The following is a 23,903-nucleotide window of genomic DNA, read 5'->3' as shown; positions in this document are numbered from 1 at the left end:
TTACATTGCTCTTTGCCAGACCCTTAATCTTTCTAGATTATCAGGGTCTGGATTTTCCAGGCTAACTGAGGATGATGATGACTAACTTGTACACAATGTTACTCATACATACTGTACCTACAGAATGTGTCATGTGTGTGTCTATGTGTGTGTGTGTGTCTTTTTTTGTATGTTCTCACCGGAGCAGGCTGCCTTCTGAGCTCCTACGGCCTTTCTTCTTTCTCTCTACTGGGGAGGGGTTTCCAATGGAACCTTGAGGGGAGGGTGTGGCACTGCCTTTGGTCTTGACTGACACGCGTAAGCCCTTCCCTAGTTTGCCCAGGGTTTTGAGAGGAGACGCTCCACGGATACGATCCAGTGTTCCCTTGATAGAGGCCTTCCCTGATCCTCCATGTCGCACCTCATTAGCTTCATTCTCATCCTCCTCATCATCAAAAGGGTTGCGGTCATGGGGCACGCCACCTTCTAGGAGGGAGTCGTGGCGACCTGGTTGCCAGCCCGGCTCAGATGCCTGCTTCTCAAAAGGGTTGGGATTCAGGCTCATGTTGTGCAGTATTACCTCACCACATGTACTGCCCAGCTCAGCCTCCACACTCACCCGCCTGCCTGCTTTTAGCCGAGTGGGGAGGTTCTTAAGGATGGGCATGCCTCTGTCCAGCAAAAAAACACTAGAAACACAAAAATACAGAGATTTAAAAAGCTAGCTAGCTTTTATGATAATCTACCAAGACAGTTAATGACCCACACATCAGCTTATAAAAACAGATAAACAATAAAAGAATTACTAATGTGTTTTCACATAGACAAAAACTTTGCACAAATGATATCAAACTGCTTTCTGTTTCCACAAGTGCTTTCTATCTAGGGAATTCCTGCAGATCTTTGTGAACTTTTCGCTGACCAAGAAAAACCTGGTCTATAGCGAAAGGTGCATATTAGGCGGGGAAAATAAGTATTGAACACATTTTTTTCAGTAAGTGTACTTCCAGTGAGGCTATTTGCATGAAATTTTCCCTAGACATTAGTATTAACTAGGTAATCCACACATATAAAAAATGTCCATTAGTAGAGTTATGAGTAAAAAAGTAGAATGGCATAGGAAAAAAGTATTGAACACGCCTACTGAAATTTCTTAAATACTTTGTGGAAGAGCTTCAAGGCATTTCCTGTATGACGAAACTAATCAGTCGCAGTATTCAGGTGTGATTTTGGCCCATTCTTTTAAATAGATAGTCTTTTAATATTGAAGATTCCAGGGGTCCGGGATTAGTGTGTGCTTCACCTCTGTGTGTTCACTGTGTGCTGAGTGTGTTTCACTAATTCACAGATTGGGATAAATGCAGAGACCAAATTTCCCTCACGGGATCAAAAGAGTATACTTATACTGATGATGCAGTTATGTTCCTTCCACTTGCATAATGGCTCCAATACTGCTTACTGGATGATTGTGAAGTTTTGAAATGCATCTGTAACCAGTTCCATTGAAGAGCTCTTTGCTTTTACCCATTATGAAATGTTTCTTGTGTGACACCTTGGTAACGAAAAACCTTTTTATAGCCATTCAATATGTACTAACCCATCTTATATTAATTTCCACAGATAGGAGGGATAATTACTCTCTAACTACGTATAGATTCCAGCTTGTTCCTTGCCATTCCTTGCCTTTGTGTACTGCTTTTTCTTAGCGTGTTCAATACTTTTTCCCTGTGCCATTCCACTTGGTTACTTATAACTCAACTTATGGACATTAATGTTTGGATTTTTTTATATGGGTGGATTACCTAAATTAATATTACCTAGTGCAGTGCCCGTTCGAACATGCCATTCCTGAAGAAAACCCGTAGCTCAATTACATGCCCACAGGTATGCCTGCTTTAAAAATAGGATGATAAGGAAACATCATTCCAGCTAAGCATTCAATAATGAATAGGCTACTGAATATTATAATATTAGCCTATAATTAATGTGGCCACTAATACATGTGTAATAATACATTTAGGCATGGCTGCATGTGACATTTCTACAGATCAGAATGACATAAGCCTAACAACTGTTTTGAGTTAAGGCTAAATGTGTATAGCTTACTGAATAACTTCCTAATGCTATTCGAAGCGTCAGTTTATTGCATATACTTTTATTTTGAGTGGTCACTATACCCGTGTTTGTTGGCGTGATAAGTGACGTCGCTCATTCTGAAACTTTTGTCTAACGTTGGCTATGTGGCATTAGCCTATCGCTCGTTTCAATTTGGGACCTTGCAGTCGGAATTGTCGTTTGTTTAGTCAAAGTCTCAAGTCAAAAATGTAGCCTGGGCTATTCGAAGCGTCAGTTTATTGCACATACTTTAATTTTGAGTGGTCACTACGTACCCATGTTTGTTGGTGTGTTGTTGCAAAACCCGCATAATCATTTTATGCAAGCAAACTGCATACAGGGAATCTTTATTGTTGAGACATGATAATCATCTTGCATCTTAACCCACAAGCGGTTCCCGAGTAATCCGTTTTTTAAATTGCGACTGACTATCATCAAAGTGAGACCTAGCTACTGTCAGTACACAATCCATGGGGTGAAGCTCCCCTGAAACTGGTCCCCTTGGAAACAGTGCAGTGCAGCGATAAACGTCCTACGTAAATAAGCATATTTTTAAATATGCATTCAAAAATCTTCAAAATCGAGAGTGCACACCTTTGTGCCATGCGCGAGCCACATACAAAATCTTAGGTCAGTCTGACAAACGGTCAGCAAGATATGCGTGCCACAGACACACACACAAAGACGCTTCTTGCTTTATAGATAGATGTCTGGTGAAAATTTCATGCAAATAGCCACATTGGAAGTATGCATACTGAAAAAAATGTTGACGTGTTCAATACTTATTTTCCCAGCTGTAACCTTATATGGTAACCCCTTGTCAGTCCATAGTAAAAGTAATTACCTGTGCAGAACTGTTTTGTCGTTGACTATGACACCACGGCGAGTGCAGATATAGGGCTGGGCGATATGGCTTAAAAAATCTCAGATTTTTTTTACACCAAACCCGAATACGATTTTAACCGATTTTTCCCTAATTAAAAACAAACTACAAATGACATACAAAATAAATTGTCCAAAACAAGTTTAGTCTTAATTTTGTTTTGATTTTCCCTGTTTTGATTTGATAGAAATTTCTCCTTGGGGTGAAAGTAGCGACAACAAGAAAAAACTATACCCATATATCAGAAGACTTTGAAAAGATTGTTGAAAGTCTACAGTAGGCTATCAGACGCTCCCACATCTAAAGACAAAGTCACAGGTTTTAACCCTTAGAACACTAGACTGTTTTAAGGTCATGTTCACTACCTTTCTGATTGATCTGCCTCAATTTCATGTATTAATACTTTTTGAAATAATAAAAATACAAAAAGCGCAGTGGCGCATTATGTATCTCACCACTGAGATGTGTAGGACATTCTGCCCTACACCAGACTCATGTGTGTGTAGGGCAGAATGTCCTGAATCTGGCAATATCATTGCCATGGTGGAGGGATTCTCTGTGGCTGAGCAAATGTGAAAAATATGTGGTGTGTGCCTTACGGAAATAAATATTTTTTTTATTTAGCTCTAAGAGCCCTACTCTATTTTTGGCCATTCTCACTACCTTAAGTAAGCATTTATCCTGGTCATGTATGTATGTGTAGGCCAGACTGTCCTGAATCTGGCAATATAACAACCATGGCGGATGGGGACTTTGCGGCTGAGCAATATACAGAAAATAACCTTTCTGCGCTCCATATCTGTGACACAAACTGATCTGACCTGACTTGACTTGAGTTAGCTTGTTAGCCTGTGTGTGCACTCATGATGATTCTCTACAACTTTTTACTGCATTGCCATGAACAAAGTAAAGGCAAAAAGGTGTTTCTTTGTCAAACAAATTGAGATGCAATGTGAGCCTTGAATGCCATGAACGAATTTGCTAGGATCTCAAAACCGGATTATAAACATACTTTGTCATAGAGAAACACATGATGGCGTTGGATTATGCTTTGCCACAAAAACGTGGGAAAAGTCAAAATATATGAAGTTATTATTTTACCATCACTTTGTTTGTTTTATAACCCAGAAGGATGTACTTGGCATCAAATAGCTCTGTGTCTCCTCTTTCATTGGACATGCGTGGCATATCTATTTGATCACTGGTTCACGAGTAATTCATACGAGAGTAACGTGTGCAGTGTTGTTTTTTGTACATGACATTATTATTTTGCAGTCACTTCGTCTGTTTTTATAACCTAGAAGGATCGATATATTTGGTACCAATGGATAGCCCTAGTGTCTCCTCTTTCATCTGATATGCTTGCCATATCTATGCGATCATGGGTTCACAAGTAATTTAAACGAGAGTAATGGGTGTGCAGGTGAACGCAGAGAAGTAAAGATCCAATTTGATTTAATTCCATGATTTTTTTTATTTTCATACTTGATTGTACAGACAAGTGCGTAGTCTTGTTGGAAAGCCCCACTTCTGCGCTGGCACGCAATAAATGTTTCATCTCGCTGCAATGAACAGTTCCGGATCAATGTAACAGAGAAGAAAGGGTATGTTTTTTGACGCACTTTGCGTCAATCGGGTTCTAAGGGTTAAAGTCAGATTACACAGACTATGATTTTGCAATGACTAGGAATTTTGTATTGTCACTATACAAGACTGCAGCAAGATCATAGAACTAGATTCCTTTAAATTATTTCCCATCCTGCACCAGATATCAACGGAAACTCAACAAGGATTGTAAACGACCCATACTACCCTAGGGCCTCAAATTTTCGTGCTTCTGCAGCATTCTTACATGTGTGACATCCTCAATCTGCAGTGTTAGATCATTTAGGCTAGTATGTGCAGGTGAAGTGTTTAGATCCGAAGAAGTATTTTCGGGCAGGTCATTGAGTTATTCTGTGAAATATTAATAATTTCTGAGAAACTAAATAACAAATAATCGCATGGCTAGGCTACGGCTGTAACCACTTTGTTTGGTGCATTATTGTTTTTTTTATAAATTGCCCACAGCACTATTTTCATGAACCAAGACTAAAGACACTTGACATGTCGTAACGTCAACACTTGATTCAGACTTGGCACCTTACATAGCCTATGCGATAGATGAGTGTGCCACGTGCAGTAGGCTAGCAAGCCTCAAGCAGGGCAATCCTGATCAAGTTGCTCTGTATGTTCATCCCTTTATGTACCTCTTGGAATGTGTGTGATGCTTATATTTGATGCTTATTTGAATATGTTATTAGTTCATGGAGGAACATTAATATTTTGTCTTAGAGTCTGTCTTGTGAATTATGTGTTAATTGTTTGTTTTGTCTACCCCTGCAATTTAGAATGGTGCTGGCCACCTGCATATATGTTCACCCCTCTGTCAGTCTAGAGAGTTGAGTCTAGTGTTGTCTTGTGGCTTTGAGACGTCTATAGTAAAGTTATTTAAGTCTTTTGTAGTCGTGTTCCGTGTGGAACTAGCCATGACTTTGGGATTTGTTGATAGCGGAATTACTTATGAATTGCTCTCATTTTGCAAGCCTTAAATAATTTTTTTGCACTTTACCACTACTGTCCCTCTGCTTCTGTGGTCACGCCCAAAACTAGACGGAAACTCGAGGTAGCTCCGTCACAGAGCGCTCTCAAATGCACAAGTTCTGTGCACTTTCAGTCAGACATTAGTGCTTGCACTATGCCTGAAACACACGTGCATACCTAAATCCTCAAATTATGGCCGGGATTCTATTTATAGCCGGGCCTCAGATTCGGACAAATAAAGGCCAGTAATATTTTTGTTACGATTTTACTCATAAAAGAGCTCTTCTTAATATTTTATATTGTTGGTTGGTTTAATATTGTTGGCAATGAAAAGTCATTATCCTACACCATGAGTCTCCAACACGTCGCTTGCCGCCCCCCTTTTGAATTTGCCAGAGGCTGAAGCAGTAACCTACATTTAAACACAATTGTTGCTGCCAGGCATCAGCCTACAAATTTTATAAAAAAGTAAATCATGCATAACTAAACAAAATAAAGGCTATCGTAGACCTCTTTGGCTATACGGAATAAGGTTTCGATTACAGCACAGCACACATTCCATGGATGCCTTATCTCGCAATATGATGGAAATCCCGAGACTCTTTCAACTACATGAAACTTAATAGTGAACCATCAAATACCCCACAGATTTCAGTGGTCATCAGTCCCGATTTTAGCAATATGATCAAACAGTCCAAACGTAATTATATCCCAAATCGAACTGCTTTTGATAGCCTACCGGTATGTCACTCTAAACGAAACGTAGGCCTATGTCTCACAATAACACGCACCACATAGGAAATAAAGGCCTAGCTGCCTCGAATTCAAGCCTGCCCCAAATAAAGGTGCTGTGCTTTGCGCCGCCTAAATAAAAGACCTCAGCGTGTGTGTTTGCATGGGGCTACGTTCAATTGAAATCAGAGTTGTTCCGTCCAGTCAATAGTCCCGCATTCAGGCCGCTCCATTATTTGATTAACGTTATCAGACAGCACTGTAAAATGTGGACTTTTATTATTATGCGCAATACTTAATAACTTAGGCGCAATACCCGCACCGAAATTTAGGCCCTGGTTTTAAATGTGCATGCTCTTCTGCCAGCTTGTGCCAATATATCGTCCAAAATGCTTGACTGCATTGCATTCTCCACATTTTTAGCTAAATTTTCATGTACCACATCAGCATTTTTGTTCTTCAGAAGTGAATCTTCTGTAAACTGCTTTACAATTAGCGTCTGGCCCTCGTTGGCAGCCTTCTTTACCACACGGCTCGCCACAGCTGGCAGCCATTCACTCCTTCTTGTATGTTCTTTTAAATCGTTAAAATCTTTTTCTCTCTCGTTCTGGGAAATTTGCACTGCTGCTGACTTGTGCCTCCATGTCACCCAAAATGCTTGATTGCATTGCATTCTTCACATTTTTAGCTAAACTTTCATGTACCACAGCAGCATTTCTGTTCAGTACTATTCACTCCTTTGTCTTCATTAACATTCCCAGTAGAATTCTCAATATTTTTGGCCTCTATGTGTCTAATTACATTGTCTGTTCTTGGTCGTAGATTTTGTGAAATAAATTTCTAAATATCACCTGCTTGCCGCCGCTTCGGTCTGCATGTCCTTTTAAAACCGCATCTTTTTCTCTCTCGTGAGCATTTAATCTGCTGTTGGCTTGTCTCTCCACATCGCCCATAATGCTTGATTGCATTGCATTCTCAACATTTTTAGCTACATTTTCATGTAACACATCAGCATTTTTGTTCTGTGAATCTTTTGTAAATTGCTTTACAATTACCGTCGGGCCTATAGGCAACTCTTATCGCCTGGCTTGCCTCAGCATCGGTCACGTCCTTTTAAAACCACATCTTTTTCTCTCTCATCATGAGCATTTAATCTGCTGCCGGCTTGTGACTCCACATCGGCCAAAATTAGGGTTGGGCACCGAAACAAGGTTCTAATATGGCACCGGTGCCGACGCAAACGATAGTAACAACATCGAATAACAACGTGGATGTCGGTGCCTCATTTTGATGCCACTTAGATTTTTTTTCTTTTTTTTTATACGAGGCATCACTGCACATCATGCGCCATCGTCTTACTCTGATAGCAACACATCCAGAAGTTAGGCCTAGCTAACATTAACACAACATGTAAGCTTAAAGGAGATGGGTGCACAACATAGGCTAGTGGACAGTATTTGACCGCTTGCGTGAGCCCATGACAAGTAGCTTATCACAAGCTCCCGTCAAAATCTAGAAGTAGGCCTAACTACACACAAGCAAAAGGCTATGAAACAACATCAACAGTATACTTTACACAATAACCTTGCTAATGCTTTAACTGGCATTTATTTGAAATGTTATGTAGGTTACATACCTCTGCATTGATATCCCTGAGCTGTCAAAGAGGCTACATAATATCTCCGTTTGTTAGCGCTAGCTGCTCTAACTGGGGGTAGCCTGTTAGCGCATAGTTGCTGTTAAAAGGCCTACTAGCGCTGGGAATCTAAACACTTCAACATCGGAACATGTAACATGTTTAAAACTATTGGGTGTCAAGTCAAGTCGGCTTTATTGTCAATTTCTTCACATGCACTGGTCATACAAAGAATTGAAATTTCGTTTCTTACTTTCCCATGCAGACATAGACATACTTTACATACTTTAGACATAGACATAGACAATAAAAAAAAAAATCAAAATATACAGACATACCACATACAGACATTAAAGTGCGAGACTGAAATATAGAACATATATCAAAATATAGAAATATAGAACATATATCTAAAAAATAGAGGTAGTTGTGTTGTATATTTACATAGTCCTAGTCCTAGTTGGGTGTTATGGGGGAAGACATCAAACTTCTTCAAGCATTTGGGAACACACTGAATGAACTTGAAAGCAGAGTCCCTCGATGTTAGATTAGGTTGCTTGCAAATGCCGACCTGATAGTTCCATGGCAAGCAGTTTTAACATACCTTATGGCACGCTGCCTACACTGGATGAACTTGAAAGCAGAGCTTACCATTTTGTGTGCATCCATGGTAAGCTGTTTTAACATTTAAATGTATTATGCGTAGAAGCAATGAGATATTGATAGTAAAATGAATATTCCAGTTCAATTTCACGTTCAAATTTGTCTTATCAATTAAAAACCAATTCATGCTTTACCATCACCATTTTATTCTAAAAACAAAGTACCGGTTCAGGCACCGCTTTGGCACCGGCACCGTTTTAAAAGTATCGATTTAGCACCGGTATCGGATAAAACCCAAATGATACCCAACCCTACCCAAAATGCTTGATTGCATTGTATTCTCCACATTTTAGCTAAATTTTGGTGTACCACATCAGCATTTTCTTTCAGTGAATCTTTTGTAGCCTAAATTGCTTTACAATTACCTCCTGGCCCTCCTCTTGGCTGCCTTCACTCCTGTGTCTTCATTAACATTAATCCTCAATAGTTCAGTTACATAGTCTCTGTCTGTTTTTGGTTTTAGATTTTGTGAAATACATTCCTAAATACTAGTCCGGTGCGACTTATATATGTTTTTCCTGTTCATGACACATTTTTTGACTGATGCGACTTATACAGTGGACATTACTTTGAAATGGCTGAAACTAGTACCACTTTCAGCCACTGTGCGTCGCTCTGCCACTGTACGTCGCTCTGTCAGTAGCCTGCCTGCCGCCCCTTCTGAAAAAGCAGGAGGCTACCTTTAAACATAATTGTTGCCGAGAGGAATCCCAGCCTATGGATTCAATAACAACATCAATCATGCATAATTAAAAATGACCTCGATTTAGGCTACTTGGCATACTTGGGTATGGCATAAGGCTTGGCTACACAGTGGTTAGCGAAAATCGAAATCTGCTTTTGATACCGGTGCTGCTACACAAAACGAAAAAATATCTTAATTTGCTGTCTATGTTATTGTCCATGAAGGCATATCTGGCAAGTTGTTATTTTATAAATACGTAAATGGTTGCTTTGCTTTCATTAATGGTTTCGCTATAGTCAAGTTTGTAAGAAGGAGACATAACGCGTGAGCATGCCACACTATCCAGGGACGCGCTCACACAGCTGTGGTAGCGGGGGCAGGAGGACAACTGTTAGCGTAGGCTTTATATAAAATTCTTCAACAGAGGCCTTATAAAATAAAGGCCTGCCTCGAATGCAGGCTTGCCCAAAACAAAGGATCGTGGTTTGCGCAGCCTACAGTAAGTAGGCTAAAAAATAACAGACCCGCCACAATTCTTTCACACAAACTCGCGTCACAGACCTACGTCACACACCACTTGGAGGTGCAAACAATCGGAGTTTTGGTTGATTTGACCATCGGTTAACTTCGAAACAGGTATTTTACTTTGGATAGACAATAGCAATACATCATAGGAGTGATTAACGTCAAAAAATCTAGACTGGAGAAACTCAACATTTGACACCTCTACCTGTTTAGTGTTCTAAAGACGTCAAATAGTCCGCTATAGTTACCAAATTCATAGCCAAAGAGCCAGAAGGAAAGACGCATGGATGGCTATAAAAGCTGTGCTTTTATTATACAACAAAACACATTTATAACCCTTGAGCCAGCTCCTTACTATGTGATCTCACCTCCAAAAACATGGCGTACCTAGATACCTCGCAAAAACACCCACAAATACGCGTATGTTTGTGTGAAAGAAGAGATGCGATATGATGATTTTTTTACGAGCAAGGTGACAGGTCTGAGAATGCTTGCACTAGGCCTACACAAGGACGGAAGATGATGAATAACTTAATAAAAAGGCCTAGCCTAAATGAATCAAGAGTAAGGCAAAACAAATAGCCTAGTAGCCTAATGAAACATACGGATTGATGCAGTATCTTTGTAACATTATTAAATTAATATGTCACCATAGCCTATGCCTACGCGCACTGCATGTTCTTAAATAACAATGAAATATCATCAGTAATATTCGACCATTATTTTGTGATTTGGAAATAATGTATATTTTCATTAAGTACAGAGAATCGCATGTCAGTCCCCTCATATTTAAGTCTTTGCTATGGATGACGTCATTACTCATGCACGAGCTTGACTGAAGTGACCCCCTTTGATTCACAATAAAATGTTACATTTAATTTACATGTTGACAATGAGTAGCCTAGTTTTGGTTGTTGTTGGTGGCGTTATTGCATCAGTTAGTTATGCCTACAATGCAAAATTGTTTCCTCGCGATTGGAAGCTCCTGTAGCCGCATAGGATTTCAAAACATCGCGACGTGAAATGCCACAAAAAGCGGTTTGTGAATAGGTCTTAGTGAGTTAGGAGTCCTCTCGACTTCTTTTAAGCTGTCCCAGACTTAGGTGCTACTTTTAGGTGTCCTAAAGTTAGAAGTGACACGCCCATTATTTTTAGGAGTTGCTCCTAAATTCGCCAGTTAGGAGCTACTTTTAGCCTTAACATTCTTTGTGGATAAGGCCCCTGAGGTGGAAAGGTGCGATTTGTTCGGGGCAGGGCCGGATTAACAATTCATAGACCCCTGGGCACAAATGTCTGATGGGCCCCCCTGCCCCCCAGCCAACGTGAATCGGGCGGTCAGTTAATAGGCCTATAACATGAAAAAATGTCTTGCCAACTAAGGCACGAGCGCATCTGTGAGGCCAAGCTTCACCAAGTAGCCCGTTTGTTTACAACGAAAATTACATTTAACTAGACTGCATTTCCGGCGGGAACTGCGAAAGTGTGCTTGCCCGGTCACCAACGTGAGCAGACAGTGGCATACGCTATGCTGAACCTGGCTTGATCCAGGCATTGTAACTAGGGCTGAACGATTTATTGCATTTGCGATAATATCGCGATATGATGAAACGCGATTTTCAAACCGCAAAGGCTGCGATTACGCTGTAATATGTGACAGTCACCAAAACGCATTTATACTTGCGCTTGCCGACGCGACACAGACTCTTCACACCGACCACTGAAGGAGCAAAAAACGTAAACAAGAGGACCAGCTAACAGTGTCAAGAAAGGTCTGATCAGTAGAGCTACTTTGGTTAAAAATAAATCTCTTCATTACCTTTTGCTCGAACCTGCAATGTCCCTGGTTCTAGTTCATAATTCCCATGCTGCTAACTGGTTGGTAACTTCATTCACTTGTCCAGCTGACGATTAAAACTCCACGACTGTTTGGGCTGCACAGCAGCAATTCACCTGTGCCCTGGGGATTTTGCTTACTGGAGTACAGTGACAGTGGGGGCATTTGCGATATCCAAGGGGGTTGGCGGTGCAAACATTTCATCTCACAGGTAATGAATGAATTGATGCATAAGTAGTACAGCTAACCACCAAAAACCCAGCTGTTAACATTAGCTTACCAGCTAAGGCTCTAGGCTACATACATGCTGCTAACTGCTGATAACTTTGCCTGTTTAAAGAGTTTTGTCTCCGCGATTGGCTTTGTTGTGATATGAACAAACTACTTCATTTGCATGCATGTGTACAGTATTGCGCTGCGGTGTTGATGATGCTAACCTTTAGTTAACACCGAGCGGAACGGTCATTCAGCCGCATTTATTTGCGCTTCAACAATCTACAGTAGTTTGTTCCGATTCACGTGCAAGTAGCCTACAGAGGAGAGGAGCGGGTCTGTGTGTGCGTGTGCGTGCATGGAGAGCGCAGGACAAGGAGAAGCCGTGTCAGTGCCACTGCATGTAGACCTAACTGTTAACTAACGAAATAAGATCATATCTACATGAAATAGAAACAAAATAGAAACGTATAAGAATCATTAAATGTTTACATAGCTGGAAGTTCAACTAATATAGGTCTACTAATGTGATTAAAATAGTTAAATAAAAAATATTTCATTCATCAATCTCATTCAATGACCTAATGCCATCATAACATAGGCCTGGGCTCCAGGAAAGAACAGTTTATGTTTAACTTATCTAATTTTGTGTTGGTCATACTATAAAATAATATATTATTGTCTTTGTTGAACAAAACAGAAGATAAAGAGCTTAAAAATAATCGCATCGCAATATTGGTGAGAAAAATCGCAATTAGATTTTTTTCCAAAATCGTTCACCCCTAATTGTAACAGTGCCTTTCAGTGTTGGAGCAGTGGCAATATCTCAAAAGCTCTAGGAGAGGGCTATTCAACTACTGGCTTGCGGGTTGAATGCGGTTCGTTGGATTTTACCTTTGGCCTGCCTTCGAATTTAGCTTCTATGACTGAGATCAAATCAATAAAATAAAATGACAGCAGTGATTGGCTGCAAAAATAAATAATGTCACGCGTCTTGCGCCTCTCAAACTGGGCTATCAGGTAACCTACAGAGGAATTGAAATGATGAAATATGACCAAGGCATTAAAAAGCTGCTTCTTTGTCAGGATACTTTTTCACTGATTTATTTAAAAAAATATGAGCTATGAGTGTGAATGTTTTCCATCCCACAAATTATGTTTTACTGGTTTATTTGACAAATAACCTATATGGATTTGCTCTATAAAGACCTTATGTCTGTTTCGGATTGTTTTGTGAGCCTGGGGTTGTTTTGAGAGCCTATTGATGTAGCCTATCTCAGATGTATCTCAGAATAAAGGAATACTTCATATTACTCTAAACCACCATCTGTAAATCAACTGTATACTACTGTCTACATTGCACTATATTTCTTGACCTGTCTCTGTATATTTCATCATCTTTCTATACTTTGCCTCACATTGCAACACAGCTCAGATCTTTGGTTGCTATGAAGGCCAATCGTTCTAAATGGATGGTTGCTATGGCCAAAGGCCAGTTCTATCTCTGCCGTTGTCAAGCGGGCATATCGTAGAATTCTGATTAACCTTCTCTTATTTGAAACATCTCTATTTTACTTAGCCCACTTCCATACAGTGCGTCCCATTATGAAGTGGCCACTTCATTCGCGCTTACCGTGATTCACACAGCAGCATTATTAAATTAATCTGTCACCATATGCCTATGCCTATGTTTGCAAAGAAAACATTTTAATTTGATTCACATAAAACGTTACATTTAATGTACATGTTGACAATGAGTAGGCTAGTTTTGGTTGTTGGTGGTGTTATTGCATCCCTTGGTTATGCCTTCAATGCAAGTTCCCTCGCGATTGGAAGCTCCTGTAGACAATAGTAGACGCATTTCAAAACATCGCGTTAGGAGTTAGGAGTCCTCGCCACTTTTAAACTGTCACAGACTTAGGTGCTACTTTTAGGGCTAAAGTGCTAAATAGCAGTCCTAAAGTTACAAGTGACAAAGTTACGAGTGCAAGCATCTCATATCAAATGACCATGGCATTACTCTAAACAACATAAATCCCAATTAGCAACATACATCTATTTGTTGCCATGGCGCCGCCACGTTCGAACGCCTTTTTGGTTGCTCCGCCTAATTTGTGCTTATATTTACTCTTTTACCTTTTATTAACCCCTAATTTTTTGCACTTTTCCACTGCACTGATTACGTATGATGGCGTTACACTCAGAAACATCGGAAATGAATTGCCTTTTTTGTTTCGGGATGTTTTAATCGACGATTCTACCTGGCCGACTTAGATTCTCAGGGAACCATGGAGACGCATTTCGGCGCAGAAGGAAAAAACACCGAGGAAAACGAGCCGGGGCCCGTAACAGATTGAGGAATAGAGCTCATAGGCCTCCACTGCCTAGCATTCTCCTAGCCAATGTCCAGTCTCTTGTGAACAAGATGGATGAACTAAGAGCAAGGATGCAGTTTCAAAGATACATCAGGGACTGTAACATTCTATGCTTTACTGAGACATGGCTAACTGAACTTGTACCGGACTGTGCCATCACTCCGGTGGAGTTTTTCTCTGCTGCTCGCTATCTGGAAAATTGAAAGGTGGCGGTGTTTGCATCATGACGAACAGCAAGTGGTGTGATCCTAGAAATGTCACCGTTCTCTCAAAGTCCTGCTCGCCTCATCTAGAACATCTAGCGATCGTCTGTCGACCCTTCTATCTGCCCCGTGAGTTTACTTCTGTAATATTCAACGCTGTCTACATTCCTCCACAAGCCAACACAGATGCTGTGGTTTCAGAATTGCAAGAAGTGTTAAATAGACAACAACACACGCACTCTGAAGCTGCGCTTATTGTGGCTGGTGATTTCAATCAAGTACATCTGAACCGGTCCATGCCTGAATTTATTCAACACATTCACTTCCCTACACGTGGCGACAACACACTGGATCACTGCTACACACAGATCAAGAACAGTTACAAAGCTAAGTCTCTACCAGCTTTCGGAAAATCAGATCATGCCGCTGTTTTCCTACTGCCTATGTACAAACAGAGAAGTCAGACGGACCCCCCAGTGACGAAGGAGGTCAAGCGCTGGACTGACCAATCGGAAGCCAGGCTACAGGACGCCCTTAGCAACGTTGACTGGGAGATGTTCAAGACGAACTCTGCTGACATCAATGAGTTTACGGAAGTATCATTGAGTTACATCAATATGCTAACTGATTCCATCATCCCAACTGTAAAGATCCGAAGCTTCCCTAACCAGAAGCCATGGGTGGATAGAGAAGTGAGAACGGCATTATAGACACGCACCATGACTTATAATGCTGGGCTTATTTCAAGGGGTATGACGGATTACAAAGCAGCATCTTATAGTTTACGTAGAGCTATTAAAGATGCTAAGTGGCGCTATAGAGACAGAGTTGAAGCTGATTTCTTGGAGGGTGATCCAGCACGAGTGTGTAAAAAACTCCGAACCATCACTGGCTTTGAAAGAAAGTCCCCTCCTATGATGAATGTGAGTAAAGCCCTCCCTGATGAACTTAATGCTTTTTATGCTCGCTTTGACATGAAAAACAAAGACTATTTTGCACTAGCTGCAGCATGTGAAGCAAATGAGGATGCACCTTTCTGTGTCTCTGAGGTCGATGTGAGCAATGCCTTTAGGAGGGTTAATTGTAGAAAAGCTGCTGGACCAGATGGAATTTCTAACAGGGTTTTGAAATCCTGCGCTGCTCAGTTAGCTCCTGTGTTCACTTATATATTTAACACGTCATTGGCTCAAGAGACAGTTCCTACTTGCCTCAAGCAGTCTGTTATTGTTCCAGTACCGAAAAACAAAAGTCCATCATGTCTGAATGACTACCGCCCAGTAGCCCTGATGTAGTGATGAAGTGTTTTGAGAAGCTTGTGAAAAACATTATCTGCTCATCTCTCCCTGCCTCCTTCGACCCCCTCCAATTTGCTTACAGAGCCAACAGGTCTACAGAGGATGCCATCTCAAACCTCATGCACACCACCTTAACTCACCTGGAGGAGGGGAATGGGAATTATGTGAGGATGCTGTTCATTGACTTTAGTTCAGTTCAACACGATAGTACCTCTCATCTTGGTCACAAAGATGAAGGCCTTAGGACTGAACACCAGTGTCACTGGATATTTGACTTCCTCACCAACCGTTCACAAGTGGTTAGAGTGGGGGGTCTGACATCTGACTCATTAACCATCAGCACTGGTGCTCCCCAAGGCTGTGTTTTGAGTCCACTGCTGTACAACATCTACACACATGACTGCAAAGCCAACAGTAGTCATACCTCCATCATCAAGTTTGCAGATGACACAGTGATCTTGGGCCTGATTAGTAACAACAATGTACAGCTCTACTTGGATCAGGTTGATGAGGTGGCACAGTGGTGTCAATCTAACACTGAATATCAATAAAACCAAGGAAATGGTAGTGGATTACAGAAGGCAGCAGCCTTTTTTTTTTTTTAAACGGCGACGAAATTGTTTTTTTTTTTTTGTTTTTTTGTTTTTTTTTTATTAAAGTTTTTATTTGAACAATTGTGGTACATATCTCATTCGGACAAGACAAGCACGGTCAGACAGTTAAATTAACATATTTAGATAAGTGTTCCTGGTTGAGAAGAAGAAAAATAAATAAGTGAATAAAGATAGAGCACAAAGTATAATCTAATAAACACCATACAAGAACATAAAAGCAGAGAAGATGAATGTGCATAGTCTTCCTAGCACATCCCAGTAGTTAAAGTACAAGTCCAGAGGTCAGGTACTCTGCAAAGAAATCCCAGCTACCCAATACCACCGGTCCTCTACCCTTTATTCTAGCAAGCATGACCTCATACGACACTGTCTGGCTCATTAAAACTTTCCAGTCCTGGAATGTTGGATTTATAGGTGACTTCCAATGTCGTAGTATAATTCTAGAAGCTGTCAACCCAACCATCAGCACTGAGTGAACATCTTTTGTCAGCTGTGGTATTACAGTTTTATCTCCTAGAAGACATAAGCGTGGACACACCGGTAGGTCCACTCCTATCCACGTCTCAAGAAACCCCAATATTCTACACCAGAATGGCTTGACCATAGCACAATCCCACATGAGATGCAGAAATGTGCCTGTTTCCTTTTTACATTTCCAACATATATTACTAGTTATTAGTCCTATTCTAAAAAGTCTGCATGGTGTCCAATAAAATCTGTGTAAGATTTTGTATTGAATAAATCTACATCTAATTTCTTTAATATATTTACCATTATCTGCCAGAATTTGCTCCCAATTATCTTCATCAATTTCACACTCAAGATCCCTCTGCCAAATTATTCTTAGATTTTCACATGTGCTCCTGGTCAAACAGATGGATTTATTGTAAAATACTGATGCTTTATGATTACGTGGATATTGGAAATAATCAACTACTGGATTGTCTTCCTTTATTGGCTGACTTTTTCCCATTATGCAGTGTCTAATCTGCAGGTATTTCCAAAAGTCACCTTTCTCTCTGAGATCATACTCCTGAGTTAGCTCAGCAAAAGATTTAAAAATGCCATCTTTGTAGAGGTCATTAATTGTATGAAGTCCATTCTCTACCCACCTTTTCCAAAACACTGTTTCCCTATTTTAATTTCTGGGTTAAGCCATAGTGAGGCATATTGCTGTTTGTGATGTGAGATTTTATGTAGCTTATGAATTTTTGCCCAAACCTCCCTAGAGTGCTTAATAATTGGGTTTTTATCTCTCTCCAAACCAGTCACCTTTTGGGATAATACCTGTATAGGATGAAAAGGTTTGGCGAGACTCTCCTCTATGGTGACCCATTTTAAACCAGACACCCCTCCAATCCAGTGTTTAGCTATCTTAGCCATTTCAAAAGACAAGTTATACAGTCTAATATCAGGTAAACCCAGCCCACCTTTATCTTTAGGTGCAAACAGTTTGCTCATTTTAAACCTAGGTTTCCTCCCCGCCCAAAGAAATTCCTTGATGAGATTATCATGCTGTTTAAGAATATGTTCTGGTATGCTGAGCGGGAGCATTATGGATATATAGTTAATTTGTGGTGCAACTACCATTTTGATGACATTTGCTTTGCCACATAAGGTCAGTTTTAACCTCTCCCATTTCCCTATATTCGTCTTGATTTTTTGAAGCAATGGGTCATAATTTAATGCAAGCATTTCACTTAAGTCTGGACTCAACTTGATACCCAGGTAGACCATGCCCTTTGGGACCCATTTAAAGTTATACTGTGTCATTACATGTGGATGACAATGTTTGGATATTGGCATTGCCTCAGATTTGGTCCAATTAATTGTATAACCTGAAAGATGAGAATATCCATCGATGGTCTCCATTAAGGCAGGTAGGGAGTTTTGTGGGTCACTGGTTAGAAAAAGTATGTTGTCAGCATAAAGCATTAGCTTATGGTCGCTACCCCCTCCTTCCACTCCTTTGATAGAGGGATTTGCTCTTACAGCTATGGCCAGAGGTTCTAAAACGATTGTAAATAAAAGTGGTGATAGAGGACACCCCTGTCGTGTTCCCCTGGAGAGGTTAAAAAATGATGAGATCAGACCATTTGTCATGACTGCTGCCTTAGGATTACTGTAAAGAATCGTGATCCATTTCATGAAACCAGCTCCAAACCCAAATCTTGACAGGGTCGAGTGAAGAAAACCCCACTCGACCCTGTCAAAGGCCTTCTCTGCATCCAATGAGACTGCGGCCACTGGTGCAGTGCTGGAGGAATTCAACCATATCAAGTGTATAAGCCTTCGTAAATTATCAGAAGAAGATCTACCCTGTAAGAAACCAACCTGGTCAGAGTGTATAATGTCTGGTAAAACTTTTTCTAGCCTCAAAGCCAGAACCTTGGCCAGTATTTTGCTATCTACATTAATTAGGCTAATTGGCCTGAAATTGGCAGGATCTGTATGGTCTCTGCCTTTTTTAGGAATCAGTGATATAAGTGCGTCGTTCAGAGATAGTGGAAGTGAGCCGGTCTGAAAAGCCTCTTCGTACACCTTAGTCAGAACTGGAGAAATTATGTCTGTATACTCTTTATAATATTCAACAGGAAACCCGTCGGTTCCAGGTGATTTCCCTGTTTTCATAGCTTGAATAGCCTTTATGACCTCTTCTTGTGAAACTGGTTTATCTAAAATGTCTACCTGTTGAGATGATAGACTTGGAAGAGTTATGGTGGAGAAAAAAGTCTGCAATGATGTTTCGCTTGGCATACCTTCTGATCTAGATCTGAGCTTCTCGTAAAAACTTTGGAAGACCTCATTAATTCCTTTGGAAGATGTTATTAGTGAACCCTCTCTTCTTATCGCAGGAATTACATGAGCAGAGTTTTGCTCCTTAAGCTGTCTAGCCAAAAGCCTGCCCGTTTTCTCTCCTGCTTCATAAAATGTTGTTTTCAATCTAAATAAAGCATATTCTGCCTTTTTATTAAATATTTCTTGTATTTTGAATTTAGATTTGCAAATATCATTGAACAGGCTGTCTGAATAATGTTTGGCCAGTTCTCTCTCCATTATGATTATTTCTGCTTCCAATTTTTTAACAGTGTTAATGTACTCTTTTTTTCTTTTTAGAAGTTTGTGCTATGATTTTACCTCTAACATAAGCTTTTGATGCTTCCCATACCATTGCTACACTATCTGTACTACCCATGTTGATTTCAAAAAATGATGATAAATCTTCTGCCAGTTCATTACGGAATATCATGTCTTGCAGCATGGAGGTGTTCATCCTCCATCTACCTCGCCTGGTTTTGTCTGGTTGTATATTTATACAAAGTGCAACGGGTGCATGGTCAGACAAGGAGATGGCATTAATGGTGCTGTCGATGACAGAGTTGACTAGATTTTGAGAGACCAAAATAATATCTATACGTGAAAAGGACTCATCTTTGTTGGGGGCATAAATGTTACAGAGTGTTAATTCCATGCCGTTTATAATGGTATCAAGACAAATAATCCTACCATTTGCATCCCTAAATTCCCTTACTAATGAGAAGTTTAACATTTTGTGAACCAAAATGAGAACTCCGTTTTTTTTGCTGGAAAAAGAACTGTAAAAAACTTGCCCCACCCAATCTCTTTTAAATTTTTTAGCCTCATCATCTGTTAGGTGTGTTTCCTGAATAAATGCTATGTCTGTTTGTTGAAGCTTAAGATATGAGAGAACTTTCTTCCTTTTTACTGGATTTCCGCATCCATTTATGTTCCAGGACACTATCTTAACATAAGAGTTATATGCCATTCATTCCTTATGGAAAACAAATTAAGATATAGAGCATATAAAGGCAATTCAATTTTGTCTGACCTTCTTGAAACAGTACCAGAATTTTTGTACCAACACTGAATAATTTCCTAATCAAAATGTGAACAAACACGACCAAACTGGTCAACAATAACCCCCCCTTATCAGTCAAAGAAAACATATTCACACACAGGAGACTCCTACTAACTGGAGACTCTTCCCTTTTTAAATCAGTCCAAATACCAAAAGAAAGCAAAACAAAAAGAAAATCTGATTTGGTCTGAGGAACGTCCAGCTTCCCTAGGTTCAGATAACTACACAAAAAAAAAACTGTCCAGTCACACCATACCTTTCTCAAACTCTCCATTAGTGATAATTGTCATTGTAGGCCTACGCTAATCTTCAACAATATCGTCTCCTCCATCAGCTGCGCCCTCCGTTATTCGTTGCTCAATGAACTTGACAGCCTCCATCGCGTCTTGAAACTTTCTATTCCTCCCATTCCACGTGAATCGTAGTGTCGCAGGAAATGCGAGGGTGAACTTTACTTTTTTGGCATGCAGTAGTTGTTTGGCCGAAGCAAAGGCTTTTCTGCTCTCCGCCAATTCCTTGGTCATATCAGGAAAAAATGAAAGCGCGCATCCGTTCCATGTTGCTCCCCTTTTCTCTCTCGCTGCCTTAAGCACCCTCTCTCTCGCAGATGAACGTAAGAATCGAATCATAATTAGACGTGGTGGTTGGTTGTCCTCCGGACGGTATCCAGGAGATCTATGTGCCCTTTCAATCTCAAATTCACTGTCAATGTCCATACCTAAGCCCTCAGACAAAATCCTTTCAATGCAGGCCTTTAAGTTGTTTCCTTCGGCGCCCTCCTTCAAACCTAGCAGCCTAATATTGTTACGGCGGCTTCGGTTTTCTAAATCTTCTACACGATTCCATAACGTGTCTATACGCTTGCAGTGCACCTGTCGGTCGCCAACCAACTGTTGAGTAGTGTCCTGCACTTCGGATATTCGCGTTTCTGCCTCAGTCAGCCGCGCTTGAATGGCACTTACAGCATTTTTCAGTTCCGTTGTAGTCGTTTTAATAGTTGATATGTCCGAAGCCACTGCTTTCAGCGTAGAGCTCATTTTACTCACTTCACTGAAAAGATTGTCCAAGCTAACATTTTGCTCAGGGCTTTTTGGGCTAGCTCCACCAGTCTCCATGGCAGCCTTTCCACGTGTACCTTTGAAATACTTAGACGAAGCCATGATAATGTATATTTGACGGATAAGTTGTCGAAGGAACTATTAAGTATTACTGAAGTATTGCTGAAATAGTCGTAAATGAGGAGATATTGACAGATATATTACATTATTTCGGTGACTATTCTGGACCGCTCTAATGTGCAGCCATCTTGCTCGGCGATCCCACGTGACTCCAGCGACGAAATTGTTAATTTCCAGAGCACACTTGGCAATCGACTCCTACGGACTTTCCCCTTAAGATGGCAGCAAAGATGGCAACATTTCCGGAAAGGTACTGGCTTGATGAAATTCATTCTGGACTCTCTATCCGACCACATAAAGACCTCGGGACCTTCGGTTTGGCTTTAGGGACCCTCTACTCACTACCACGTAAGTGCAATGTTGTTTGGAACTGTAGAAGAGGTATAAAAATAGCGTTTTGTAGCGCCGAAATAATATGCCCTTCTCACTTCCACGCTAACGAGCTTTGACTAAATACGGTAACATTGAACTTTCTCAAAACACATCCGAATGACATGATCATCACCTCACATACATACAGCACACTGCTTGCTACAGTACGCCTCCTCTACATACTTGCTGCACACTGCCCCCCCCTCCCTACATACACAGCACATTGTCTTCAGGATATTCTCCAACACACATCCTCTACATACTTACAGCACACTGCCCCCACCTACCCACACAGTCACTGCTCCACTCCCCTCCCGCCCACACACACATCTTCACTGTCATCACTCACATACATACAGTACTCTGCTTGAGTAAGTCCCTTCACCATACTTGCAGTACACTGCCCCCCCTCTCCCCTACATACACAGCACATTATTTCATCAGGAAGCTTCTCCAACACACATCCCCAACATACTTACAGCACACTGCCCCCCCCCCCCCCCAATACACAGCACATTGTCTCATGAGGAAGCTTCTCCAACACACATATTGCACACTGCCCTCTCCCCACATACACAGCACACTATCCCATCTCCCCTGTCATCCCCCCCAACACACACCAAGACCCCTGGCAGTTGGTTTAGCCCCTTGAGCCGTGGATCTGCCCAAGGTCTGATCTGCCTTGGTAAGGGAGTTTTTCCTTGCCCCTTTTGCTCTTGGGTGCTCCTTGTTGGTGCACCCCCCCCCCCCCCCCCCAATCCCAATCCTCCCCCACCTTTCTTATGCAGCCCTTGCCACTTAATCTACTAAACCCCTCTTCTACTGCACTTTTTACCCCCCCCCCCCCCCCCCATAAATGCACAAATAGGCTGACACCAGACATCATTTCACTGCATTTCTTACTTCCAGTAACTATATGCATGTGACAATAAACTTCCTTGTATCCTTTTATCCCTATAGCTAGCCACACAAGAAATGAATGATACTAAATCTCTGCTTAGCATGCTTCTCCGCTTAGCATTCTAATAACAGAAGGGGCACATTTATGTTGACCACTACAACATGACTCATTATGTCTGTAACTCTATAAAACACTTACTTTCATAAAGGAAGTACACCATCCAGCACATACACCTGGAAACCGATATTTTAGGTACTTGGCCACGAACTCAAAACGTGTCTCTCTGAAGCCCTGTTGTAGAATCTTTGCTCTGAAGGCTGCATTGCTAGGCAACATCAAATAAACTAAATGAGAGTCTTTTCAAGGTATTAAAAGTGTACGTGTGATTATGAATGGATGTGTGTGGTTGCAATTAGAATAAACAAGAAATAACATTTCCAATAATTTCCCATGATAAACTACATAATATTTGCACCTTCCTTACTTGTGAAGCTCACACCGTATTTAGTGAAATGTAATACAACGTTGCCACCTAGCGTTCAGATGTAGGCTATTTAACATTAACGTGACATTTCCTGCTTATTCTTTCGTCAAATCCATGCTTTTAGGAAAACAATCTTTTTATCATAGTTCCCTCTTCAATGAGCGATTACCAGCTCGTTTTTGTAACAGATAGCTGTTTATTGTCCCTAGGTTTACAGAAACACCTATTCATATTAGTATGAAGTGCTGCCGACCACTGTTCATTACATGGCCCAGAATTGCCTTGCATGTCTTTACAACAAAACAACACAGTAAAACCTAAATGCCCGTAAACATATGAATTTGCATACTTGTAACATTTTTAATAATAATCTCCCATCATGATATTTAACAATAATGAAAAATTTAATTTGAATGCCGTCAATGTGAAAATAACTGTACTACGTCAGCAATAAATAGCTAATGTTCTCCTTGCCATTTCAGTTCGTAAGTCCATACTATCCCATGGCTGAGCAAGGATTTCATGATTGGGCAAGGCTGCCCAGAGACATTGTGCATACTTGGAAGGCATTGTGATAGAAGTGCAAGTGCAAAGGTGAAAGGTAATAGTTACCAAATACCTGTGGGTGGTTTGCCAAATGCTGGAAACTTTTGGAATATTTCTTTTTTTTTTTTAGCTTATGCACCCTCACATTGGAGTCCCCAGTTCATATACAAAATTTGGTATCGATATGTGACAGTGTTCCTGAGATAT

At 40.7% G+C, this 23,903-nt stretch overlaps 1 protein-coding gene across 8 annotated transcripts in view; it reads right to left on the bottom strand.

The window, feature by feature from the left end:
- exoc3l2b (exocyst complex component 3-like 2b) overlaps positions 1-23,903 on the bottom strand; it is a 163,646-nt gene that overhangs the window by 106,079 nt on the left and 33,664 nt on the right. For 5 of the 8 annotated variants that reach the window (XM_042063814.1, XM_042063813.1, XM_042063810.1 and 2 more), the window contains one exon: positions 180-668. In XM_042063814.1, the coding sequence (XP_041919748.1) occupies positions 180-646 (467 nt within the window). In that variant the 5' untranslated portion in view covers positions 647-668. The remainder of the gene's footprint in view (positions 1-179; positions 669-23,903) is intronic. The other 3 variants (XM_042063815.1, XM_042063816.1, XM_042063811.1) reach the window with 1 other exon arrangement.

This window comes from Alosa sapidissima, chromosome 15, assembly GCF_018492685.1.
Source record: "Alosa sapidissima isolate fAloSap1 chromosome 15, fAloSap1.pri, whole genome shotgun sequence".
NCBI classification, from domain to species: domain Eukaryota; kingdom Metazoa; phylum Chordata; class Actinopteri; order Clupeiformes; family Clupeidae; genus Alosa; species Alosa sapidissima.
This window is presented reverse-complemented; position numbering and strand designations above follow the sequence as displayed.